This window comes from Nelumbo nucifera, chromosome 1 (genome assembly GCF_055504915.1).
Source record: "Nelumbo nucifera cultivar China Antique chromosome 1, China Antique-T2T, whole genome shotgun sequence".
In the NCBI taxonomy this organism is placed as follows: Eukaryota; Viridiplantae; Streptophyta; class Magnoliopsida; order Proteales; family Nelumbonaceae; genus Nelumbo; species Nelumbo nucifera.
Window position 1 is genome coordinate 151,560,656 of NC_142649.1, and position 12,344 is coordinate 151,572,999.

General features: G+C 35.8%; 1 protein-coding gene across 2 annotated transcripts in view; it reads left to right on the plus strand.

Moving 5' to 3' along the window:
• The first annotated feature begins 2,102 nt into the window (after nt 1–2,102).
• LOC104587885 (sister chromatid cohesion protein PDS5 homolog A-like) overlaps nt 2,103–12,344 on the plus strand; it is a 45,659-nt gene continuing 35,417 nt past the window's right edge. For both annotated transcript variants that reach the window (XM_010245642.3, XM_010245643.3), the window contains exons 1-7: nt 2,103–2,490; nt 6,404–6,607; nt 6,732–6,913; nt 10,189–10,315; nt 10,452–10,670; nt 11,824–12,040; nt 12,146–12,291. In XM_010245642.3, the coding sequence (XP_010243944.1) occupies nt 2,398–2,490; nt 6,404–6,607; nt 6,732–6,913; nt 10,189–10,315; nt 10,452–10,670; nt 11,824–12,040; nt 12,146–12,291 (1,188 nt within the window). In that variant the 5' untranslated portion in view covers nt 2,103–2,397. The remainder of the gene's footprint in view (nt 2,491–6,403; nt 6,608–6,731; nt 6,914–10,188; nt 10,316–10,451; nt 10,671–11,823; nt 12,041–12,145; nt 12,292–12,344) is intronic.

The following is a 12,344-nucleotide window of genomic DNA, read 5'->3' on the forward strand; positions in this document are numbered from 1 at the left end:
TAATCATTTGTTTAACCCAATGTTTTAAAAAACTGACTCAGAGATCCAATTGTCCAATGAGTTAAACTGTCTCACATGTATTTAAGGTTATACATATATACAATGTGTGTAAATATATATTTTATCAATAGATAATGTATAATTATGTTTTAGGTATGTTATATGCATTTTTATATTTAACTACTAAGCGTACATGTAGTTTGCACATGGCAATTCTAGATGATGATGATAGTAATAATGTATCTATATTTTTTTATAAATATGCATTTTTTATTTTGTTTTTTATTATTAATTGGATGTAGATTGCAAAATCCATATATGATTACATAAACACCTTATCTAAATATGTGATAACTGGATTGAGTTTTGAAGTTTCAAGTATCATTGATAGGCCTACCTGCTTTTTGCTAGATTCTTCTTTTTGGTGTATTTTTTTTTGTTTATTTATAAAATAAATGTAAGATTTAAAGAGAGGGGAATGATGTGAATAGTAGTAGTTCAATTTACAATTTAAACGTCACAATTAAATAGGGATTAAATTAAAAAATGAGTATTTTAGTCAAAAAAAGTTTCGTAATCTTATTCATATTTTTAATAGTAGTGTAAATATATAATTATAGATGTGTTCATATTTTTTTTCTATTTCTGTGTGTAAAAATAATTTTGATATATCATACTTTTTGTTTAATATGATAACTATATGATATTTATACATGTGGTTGGATGTTTTTTTTTGCAAATTTTATGTATTTTTATATTTTGTTAATTTTTATTATTTATTTATGACATTGAATGTTAATACACTTGACCCAAAAAGTTGAATTATTGATGCTTTTCAAACAACAAAATAATTTCATTTTTGGTCAGTTCTAAATTATGTATTTCATTTTTATTAAAAATAATTTTTGTTTATTACACTTATTGTTTTAACTTGGTTAATAAAAATATCTTAAACATGTGTAATTACATTTTTATAATTTTCTATATTTTTGTAAGTTTTAACTTGATTAATAAAAATATCAACCTATGACTTCATAGGTTGATTTGGATGGTTGAATATATTAAACACTAGTTGACAAAGAATGGTTTTGTTTTTAAGTCAATTTTAAAATATATGGGTTTATGTTGTTAAAAATGTTGGCATAGATCTAATTAGTAGCATTTATTAGTAAAAAATAACTTAAATTTAAGATTTAATAAGAGAAAATGGGAGTTAATAATTTAATTATGACTTAATGAGAGGGGATTAAATGATGTGGGAAATAATAATTAAAGTTGCATTTTCAACCTTTATCATTAGATATTGACTAAATGCACAATTATGGGTATTTTAGTAACCATAAAAATTATAATAAAATGATTTTTATATCCTTTCTCAAACAAATAAGAAAAAGATAATTTTAGTCCAAAAAAAATTTTACATTTCATTCTCATTTTTATTTATATTATAGATTTATATTTTTTAATACAATTTTTAATTTTTTTATTTATAATTTGTAGTGCGGGCACTAGAGGCTAGAGTACAGAATTCCACGACTAATAAGAGCAGGTACTCGGTGAATTAGCTGAGTTCGGCATGCAACTTCCAGATTAATCGGTCTGACATTTGTCTCATAACCGTATCCCCTAGCTTAGCTAACGTTGGTAAGCTTCAGACTGACAACGTGGAACACGGCCACATGTCGTGATCCTTAGATCCCTAATTGGAAAAATAATAACGGCGAGTTCAAAAATTTGTCGTCCATCTCGTGAGATCTCGATAACATGCACAATCCGACGTGAGTGGTGGCCGTAATACTAATCTGTCTGTTAACGTGAGACAAATCACAAACGAGCGTCGAGCGGGCGGTGTTGGTGTAGTTGGAGTTCGGTTTCGGATGTAGTCCTCCCCACCCCACGTCTGACCTCGTATGTTAGCCACATGATTGGAATTGATTATAAGAGCTGAGCTGACTGCATACGAATGGTCAAGTCAAGTGGGTTCAAACTTCAAACTTCAAACGCCGATCAACCTGTCACGTGCGGTGCCCCTTGTAATTTGGAGCAACCAATGAGGGTAAATTGGAAGGTTTGAAACTTGTTAAGTGTCGAGCTGTCCGAGTACGGACAACAAGACGAACTAAACCCCTGTAAAATTATGTATGTATGTTCTCTTTCTAAAATCCGTGTAATGGTTTCGTCATAGAAATCAGGATTTCAGATAAAAGTCGTGGAAGTAGAAGACGTTTCTTTTAATTTCATTTTCACCTCATCTCATCTCCCGTTCTCCACTTCATTTTTCGCTTCTTTTCAAAACCTCGAAAAAAACCCTCCGGTTCGGCTCGTCTCTGTACCGATTAGATGGTCTCCTAGTGTGAGATCTCGAATTGGTTTCGAGCTCCTTTCTCGCTGACGGAAATGGCGCAAAAGCTTCAACAGCAGCTGAGAGAGGTTGGATCGAAGCTCGAAAACCCTTCGGCTTCGAAAGATGCTCTTGTCAAGCTTTTAAAGGCAAGCCTTTGTTGTAATTTTCAGTCGCTTGATTCTTTGTGTTCCTTGTTAAATTCTTCCCAAACCTTCGCATTTGTGGTTATGTGCCCGTGTATTCCTCTGTTTTCTTTTTCCTTCTTGCATATTCATGGCTTTTTAGTGTCGTGTTGCTTCGACCAGTTCTTTGTTCCAGGTTATTCTTCTATCTTTGTTTTTAATTTTGTTCACTCAAGTGCAAAAATTCGAGGTTTTGATGTAATTTCGGGAAATTTAGATTGGACTAGGGCATAGTCGAAATACACAGTCTTAACTATAAAAAGGTAGCGTTTTGGACATTTTACTCTTTCTGTTCAACTCCTAGTGGCATTAACTGATGGAGCTGTACTGAGAAAGTTAAGCCTTGGACGGAAGATGTCCTTCGTTTAGCATACCTTTGTCTTTTCTGGCCAATCTAGTTCTAGGTTGGCAGTTCCACGGTGTTTTTCCTCGCTGGAAAGAGACAATGGTGGTTAAAGTCAGTTGAAGTTGAGGTCAAGGAATGAATGGAACAGCAACAATCTTCACTATGCTTGAGGGGTTTTGAGTTTTGACAGATAGGTTGCAACCTTTTTTATATTTTTAAGGTATTATAGTAACAAGAGTGTTGGGGTCTTGGGGAGCATGAATGTAGAGCGGGTGTTGGGGAAATAAACCTCCTTGTCTTCCTTGTGCAAATAAAAGAGATTCAACACCAAGGAAATAACAATCACAAAGTAGTAGAGACAAATAAAAAACACAAAGAAAGCAATCATAGGAACACCAAGGTTTATATGGAAAACCCCTCAATGTTAGGGTGAAAGCTATAAAGACTGATGCCCAACTATCTTCCACTATCAACAAGAATAATGGGGTATAATAATCTTTTTAGTAACAATTAGAAGCATACACATCAAGAGTGATGAGCTCTCTTGGATAGCATCAATAACCTCACTAACAAGTGGGTTACAAGAGAAAATGGAGAAATCACACCAAGAAATGATGGAAAAGAAACAATATAAATTGTTTTTTATTATCAAAAAACAATATAAGTTGTTCATGGATGCTCACAAACCCAACATAATGATGTCTTCTTGTATAGACAAAAGACCTTATCTTTCTTTTTGTCTCTTTCTTTACCATAAGTGACCACACTTTTTTACTTTGTCTAGTCCTTCACATGATGGGCAAGGAAAGAACCATCACATGAGTGGGTCCCACCTCTTTATGAGGATTGAGGAGGGAAAACCCAACAAATTTCCTCCCAATTCATGAGGAAGGCTCTATTAAGCCTAAACCAGCCACACTTATGTACAGCTCAATAAGGGGTAGACATTTTGTCTTCTTGTTGGATCCATTCTTGTCGGTACAAATGTTCTCAAGAGCAACACCTTTTCTTCAAGAATATCCCTGATCTGATGATATCTCACATTTATATGCTGGGAGTTGGAGTGGAAACTGGGATTTTTGCTTGAGTGGATGGTGCTTTGATTGTCACAGTGAACTACCTGTCTTGCTTCAAGTCTAGTTCTTCAAAAAACTTCTTCATCCGCAACTCATTGGTAGCAATATCAATACTCAGCCTTAGTAGTAGATAGGGCCACACATTTTTGTAATTTGAACTGTCATAACACTGCACCACCTGCAAAAGTAACCAAGTATCTCAATGTGGACTTCCTAGAGTCAAAATTTCCAATCTGCATCTATGGATCCTTTTAACACAAGTTTACTAACACCAAAATATTATTATAGTTTAGAAGTGCCCTTGAGATACTTGAAAATCCACTTAACATCAAAATTTCCCCCTCTCTCTTTTTAATTCAATTATATATCTTATGCACATGAGTTTCCAATGTAAGTTTCTTACTTTTTGATGCAAGACTTGTTATGAAGTTAAAATCAAGAACTTAGTTACCACACTAATTTGGAGTAGGCCCATTCCCCCGTGGGTTGGTAGCTTTTGTTGGGAAACTTTCCTGGAAAAAATTAACACAAATGACCTACTTCAGAAAAAGAGACCCAATTCTTGTTTACTTCCTAATAGGTGTACTCTTTGTAAAGCTGATGGGGAAACTGGTTACCACCTTATGGTTACTTGTTCGGTTGCTAAAACAGTATGGGAGTGGGTTTTTTCCCTCTTTGGGTGTATTTGGATTCCCCCTGGGAGCGCCCAAAGCTTGTTCTCTTCTTCTTTTTTCAGATGGCCGAAGAAGAGAGGGAAGATTATGTGGAGAAGCATCAGGGCAGCAGTGTGTTGGTCACTATGGGAAGAAAAAATTTACGAATATTTTCAAACAAGGAAAGAACCCTGAAAAACTTATTAGATCTAATTCTGTTAAGGGTAGTCCATTGACTGAAAACTATGGAGCTGTTCTCAGTGTATTCTGTGGCTGATTTGGTAAGAAATTGGAAAGAGATAGCTTCCTCTGCCCTATGTAAGAGGACTCATAGTCCTTCTTGGTCCCCTCCTCCCTCTGGGTTCATAAAACTGAATTTTGATGGTAGCTGCTTAAGGAACCCAGGGCCTTCTGGGATTGGGGGAGTGTTTAGGAATGAGGATGGGGTTAACATTGCCAGGTTTTCAGGCCCAATTGGAGAAGGAGACTCTCTTAGGGCTGAGGTTCTTGCAGCCTTAGAAGGTATCCAAAGAGTAAGGGAGTTGAATATTAGATGTTTGGTCCTTGAAGGTGACTCGGAGGTAGCGATTAGGTGGCTAAAGGAAGAAGACAATGGCTTGTGGAGTTATAACAATGAGAAGAAAAAATTCAAATGGCTGAGTAGGGATATTGTGTTGCATTACAGCCGGGTGAAGAGGATTGCTAATTCATTTGCTGATGGGTTAGCCAAGCAAGGGGTGAATAAGGAATTTTTCTTTTGGGCTAACTTTTGACTTTTTTCCATTGTATTCTGTTGGTGGGGAGTTAAGACATTTTACCTCCCCCTTTTGTACCTAAGGCTGCGTTTGGTTGCAATGCAAACGCAAATATGTACACTACATATTTACCCATTTTTCGGTTCATGAATGCAAACACGGTTCACATTTTAAACCGCTTTTGCATTCATCTTGTTTGTTTGAAATCGGTGCAAAAGTGTGGGCCCATCATTAAATGCTCCAAATATCATATGCTTTAATGCCTTAACTTTGGTAAAATAGTTAATTATTAAGAGAGCACAAAATTGTATCCAAAAATAGGTACAGTATTGCTCTCTTTTCAGAGTACAAAAGTGCCAGAAAATGCGTTTTTGCTCTGATAATCATTACTTTTTTACGCATCAAACAAACGCTCGCAAACACGAACCGGAGTACATAAATACCCCGGTTTGGTGTTTGTATCGCAAACAAACGGAGCCTAAAGTTTCACATAGTTTCATATCATTAATAAATTTTGCTGTTACTGATCAAAAAAAAAAAAAGATACAGGTTCTCTAATTTTCTTACTCATAATTGTGTTGCTCACTTATTAATTCTGTATGCTTTCAATTTTCCCTTTTGGAATTATACCTTATGGGTTTCTTTTATACTTCTATATAGGTCTTATTTAAGATATACATTCATTGGAGGAAATTGTAAAATGACATTTATCATTTTTTGTTGAAGTAGTGTGATTGATGTATTGAATTTTTTTCCTTATATTTGGCATTTTGAAGATTTTAAATTATTTTTTTTTTACTTTAAGTTAAATCATTTAATGCATGAAATTATTTTTGATACATTGATAAATTATTGCATGACCTCTGCTGGAAAAAATTCCTTGCTATGCCACCGTAAGCCTTTTTTTTTTTTGGTATTTTGGCAAGCATCCGCAATTTGATATTTACTATCTCCTTGTTTAGAAGTTAAATGATGCCTTTCTTTTTGGAGAGTCTGTTTTCTCAGTTATCCGTTTTGAGGTGACTTAATCTTGATTTGAATGTGCAGCAAGCTGCAAGTTTTCTATCTGAGTTGGATCAGTCTCCATCATCATCAATGTTGGAGTCAATGCAACCATGTCTTAATACACTAGTCAAGCCAGAACTGCTGAAGCATCAAGACAGGGATGTCAAACTTCTTGTGGCAACCTGCATTTGTGAGATAATCCGAATTTCTGCACCTGAAGCTCCTTATAGTGATGATGTTCTAAGGGTAAAAGTTTGATTCTTGTAACTGGGATTATGTTGTTGTTCTATGGGCTTACTGCCATGTTTTGAACCATTCTTTGGTTTTGTTAATTCACTTTCACCTAATTGGGCTAGATTGTCTTTTGCAGGACATTTTCCACTTGATTGTAGGTACTTTTAGTGGATTAGGTGATATCAATGGTCCATCATTTGGAAGGAGAGTTGTTATATTGGAGACTCTTGCAAGGTATAGGTCTTGTGTTGTGATGTTGGATCTCGAATGTGACGATCTAGTGAATGAAATGTTCAGTACATTTTTTGCTGTAGCCAGGTATGTTCAATTCTTTAAATGGCAATTTTATGAATGAGAACTGCTTGCACCAGAACTCATTACTGGTAAATAAGTTTTTGATAAAAAGGCAAAAGTCAAATACCCCTAGCTCCATGTATAATGTATTAGCAAAAAGTATCCCTGTTCTCAACTTTGTCCTTTTCATTTGAGAGCCAGTATGCTTACATCGCATGATGCTGGTGCTCTTTTTTTTTGATAGATAATGATAATTTTATCAACTAAAGAACTAAGTGTACATCATACAATTCCCCACAAAGAGGCGCAAGGTGCAGCCTCCAAACTACATCATAAAGCTTACAATTGAGTCCAAAAGAGCTGATTCCTATGTACTCCTTGTTTAGCTAGGAAGTCTGCTAGCCCATTTGTCGATCTTCTTTCCCATTGAACTGAAATATTTGATGTTAGCCACTTAAGTCTTCTCAAAGCCCCCCTGTACGGCCAGGCTGCCATCTCTGGTTCTTTTAGCCATCCAATAACCAATTTGGAGTCAGCTTCAATCATTAAATGCTCCACTGCCAACTCTTTTGCAATTTCTGCTCCTTGTAACACAGCTTGGAGTTCTGCATTTACTGAATCTCCCCACCCTATAGGACCAGAAAATAGAGCTACAATCTGACCCTCATCATTTCTGATGCTGGTTATTTTACAAATGTATTTGGGGCATCTTAATTTTGCATTCTGTCTCTTTTGTTATTTTGGTTTTTCTATAATGGTTTGCAATTTTTATGAATATAGAAAAGATTTGTTTCTATTGATTTCATAGATGATTTCATCAAGTGTCTTTGTCTTTTTTATTTTTCTTTGCACTAGTCATAGATGAATTGACCAAACATTTTCAAGAGGAGGTCTCACATTGGTTGATGTTTGCTGATGAGATAGTATTAACTATTAACTGATGACATAACAAAGGACTAAATGCAAAATTAGATTTATTGACAATTACATTAGAAAAAAGGGGTTTTAAAATAAGTAGGATTGAAACATAATATATGAAATGCTAATTTAATAATAATAGTACTATTCTTCTCAGTTCCTAAGGCCCTATTAGTTATAGCAACTCCTTACAAGCAGAACTGTTGGGTTTGATTCAAGGTTTGAAATTGGTTGCTTTTGATAGGTTGGACTGAACCGGAGGTAGAGGGAGACTGTCAAACTTATCTCTTGGAGGAAGGCTGGTGGTGAATTCCCTTGGGGTGTTAGCCCTTTAGTGAGATAGTAACTTAAGGTAGGTAGCAATTTGTACAGCTCATTGAATTGGGTGCCTAGGTGTGCCAATAGTTTGGCTGATGCTTAGCCATGTTGGGTGCTGTCAGAGAAAGGTTGTAATGGAATGACCAGTGCTGGGAATTATATTGTGATCCAATTGTTTCATTTTTGGGGTAGTTTGGAGTTTTCTTAATGAAAACTCAATGTGACCTTAGGATTGAAGGCTAAAAGATAACTCAATGTGACCTCTTCCATTAGCTTAGTTCAATAATTTATAACAAAGGTGCGATTGAGGAGGTTGCCACTCATAGAAGTAGAGAAAGATGGGCAGAATGGAGGGGTGCATCTGGAGTCTTATGTGATAGGCGAATACCACTTCAGTCAAGAGGAAAAATTCTATAAAACAGTTGTAAGGTGAGCAGATAGAAGAGTGGTAAAACTAGAAAAGGGCAGGATCAGAAATGAAGTCATATGCAGGAACCTGGGAGAAGCTCCAATAGGTGATAAAATGAAAAAAGGAAGTAGACTGAGAAGGTTTGGTCATGTGTGTAGAAGACCGTCTAAAGTACCTGTTAAAAGAAGTGTTCTGTTACAAGTTGAAGGGGATAGAAGAGCTAGGGGCAGACCGAAAAGGACTTGGGTGGAAGTAGTAAGAATTGATTTAAACGCTCATGATTTAATGATGGATATGGCTTTGAACTGGAATGGCGAAACAGGATTCTTGTATTTAATCCCATATTGTTGGGACAAGTCTTGGATGATGATGTAAGGCACCTTAAGTTTGCATCAAGTATCTTGTCTTTTTGATTTTTTCTATAATGGTTTGCAATTTTCATGAATGTAGAAAAAAATTGTTTCTATTGATATCATATTTTTAACTTTCATCAATTCTCTTGCCCTTTTTTCAAAGCTAAATGCTGACAGTCACTTAATCCACCTTAATTTTCTAAGTGTCCTGTTTTTCTTGGCATACAAGTTAATGTAAATCTCTGTTATTAGACACAAGGAACAAATGGATATTTGTTTTATTTTCTCATTTTTTATGAATGAAAAAGAGATAGACAATATTAAGCAATAGTTGTTTTTTTTGGATGGGCATAACAGTGTTCAATTGCCGATGAAGGTTAGTTATCCTAGGTTTGGACTAAGTTCTCTATCTACAAGTAATGGGTTGGCATGCTGGCACGGTAAAATTCTAGTGAAAAAGAAAAAAAATATCCCAAGGCCAATGGCAGGATGTTGTTTGAAGTCTTCCTGATATTCTAGTCCTCTCCTAGTGAATCCACTCCTAGAGCTGTTTGCCCACCTCCTGTTGAAAGACGCACTAAACTCCAATTCGATAGTAGCTTGATCAGGAACCTTGAGCCAACTGGAATAGAGAGTCTTTTTGAGGCCAGTTGGAAGCAAATTTTTGGGTCTTGTATTGGACCCATTGGTGATGCTAGCTCTATGGGAGCTTAGGTGAGAGACCTCACAGGAACTCACATTGCAAAGCAACTTAAGTTATCTTCTTTAACCATGAGAGTGGTTCTGTCAATGCAATCAGATGGATTCTCAGCAAATACCATAAAATGGTTAGGACAACAGGAGGCTGGACCATGGAGACTTAGTGACTTCTTAACAGAGGCAAGGGACCTATTGGCTCCTATGAATGTTTCTCTGTACTGGATTCCAAGGGGGTTAAATGCCATTGCAGGTGGATTGGCAAAATTAGGTGTCATTCTGGAGACCTTGTATTGTGATAAAATTCCACCTGTGTAATTCTCAGGGGTCTGGCCCCTGTTTTGTAATTGTACACCTTCTTGTGTACCCCTTTTTCTTTTAATGAAATCAGTTAATTTATTTCAAAAAAAAAAAAGTCAGATGGATTCTTAGAGTGGGAAGTCCCTAGAGACTAGACTGCCACTTGTTGGATGTAAAACTATTTTGTGTTTTTGTGTTTTGGATATTGGGGAAGTTATTTCTGGTGGTTCTTACTTTTTAGTGAATGCAATGATCATCAGGGGATATCTTCAATGTTTTTATTGATTTTTTTTCCATATGTGCAGTGATGATCACCCAGAAAATGTCCTTACATCAATGCAGACAATTATGGTACTTCTCATAGAAGAGAGTGAGGATGTTCAGGAGAACGTGTTACTTATTGTATTATCTGTTTTAGGCCGAGGAAGAAGTGTAAGTCCCTGCTCTCTCTCTGCTGAAAATGCCCATGTGTTTAGTCATTAATGTTCTATTATTGTCATGTTTAAGACTCTACTTTCCTGCAACTTCTGTTTTTACAGAGTTGATTTTTTGAAATTTGTGCCACTAGGATGTTTCTATGGCTGCACGGAGGCTCGCTATGAATGTTATAGAACATTGTGCAGGAAAACTTGAACCTGGCATAAAGCAGTTCCTTATATCATCAATGTCAGGGGATAAGAGTTCTCTGAACAGTCAACTTGATTATCATGAAGTTATCTATGATCTTTATCGATGTGCTCCTCAGATCCTCTCTGGAATCATCCCATACATTACGGGAGAACTATTGGTAGCCACTCATTTACTAATTAGCTATACCTTCCATGTGTAGTTTTTTTATTGGTAAAAATTAAAATTTATTAATGTTTAAATAAATAAAAAGAATGTTATAAAAATGTGCTTAGCACCCCTAGCAATCACCCCTGGGCCTTTTATGCATAGTTTCTACTTCAAATTTGAATGTTTTCTATTAACTATTATATCTCTGACTATGTTTTTAGAAGATTATGCCATACATAGTTGTTTCTGAGTGGTTTATCTCATTTATTGGAGGTTGCATCCTTGTTTTATAAGGCTGCCTTTGGGCCGGGGGGAAGAGGAATTAGGAGCAGTATTCAAGGGGGCAATTCAGCTTTCAAATTCTGCTCTTTGGGCTCCATTTGGGGAGAGTGCAAATGCTGGTTCAGTGCATATATCATATGCAGGTTCAGATTTGCTGGTGTTTGGTAAGAATACATTTGTCTTGAGATTGACAGCAAACACAGATTCCAAGACATGTTTGCATTCAAAATGAAAGCAAAGTTTACATAAAAAAAGTGTATGGATGCAAACTTTTGCACTCAAAGTTGGTCAATATAAAAAGGTGGGTTCCAGTCTCACGTTTCATGTTTGTACCTATCACAACTAAAAATCATTTGGCAGAAGTACAAAATTATCAATCCAAAACAAGCCAACTTTGCAGTTTTATGAACCAGGCAGATTTGCCTTGTACTGACCATTTTTGTCTTTGTACTCTTCTCAAATGGAGCCTTGGTTCCAAAATTTGTGTTGTGCAAAATCCAGAAGCTTGTGGATCTTAGGTGTCTTTTCCACAATTTGAATGATTATGAACATCCTTTTTTTTTGGTGGGGGGTGGGGGTGGGGGGAAGTGTAAAATCCTTGGGTTTCGTGACAGAATGCATTTTGATAGCACTTCTGCCCCTAAATTGTGTTTTAGTTAAAATGTAGCCTAATATATTTACTTAAAGCACTTCTTTTTTTTTTACTTAGAATTTCAGTCTTCTTCTTTGTCTCATTTCCTTTTTTCTGTAGGTTGAAATCATGCTAATTTATAATGTGCTATATTTCTTCAAAATTAGGAAAATACAATCTTAGATGTCCTATTCATGGTTTTAAAGGTTAAATGAATAGATTTTAACTTCTGAAGCTCCGCCTTATACAGACAGATCAATCAAATACTCGTCTGAAAGCAGTGAGGTTACTTGGAGACCTGTTTGCTCTACCAGATTATGCCATCTGTGAAGCATTTCACCCAATATTCTCTGAATTCTTGAAGAGGTTGACTGATAGAGTAGTGGAGGTTCGAATGTCTGTCATTGGGCATGTAAGGAGCTGTTTGCTTTCAAATCCCTTCAGAGATGAAGCTCCTCAAATTATTGGTATGGATGATGGCTAGTTATGTTATTACATATATTTTTGTTAAGCATTTCAGTATAGTAAACTGTTTATGTCATTGAGTTTGAGCTTGATGTGCGATTTTCCAGATGCCCTCTGTGATCGTCTGTTAGACTATGATGAAAATGTTCGGAAAGAAGTTGTTGCTGCACTCTGTGACGTGGCTTGTCATACCTTGAAATCCATTCCTATTGAAACCATAAAACTTGTTGCAGAGCGTCTTCGAGATAAATCTGTACTGATCTCTCTATCTCTCTTCACTTCATTTGGCTATCCAACTTCTCAATG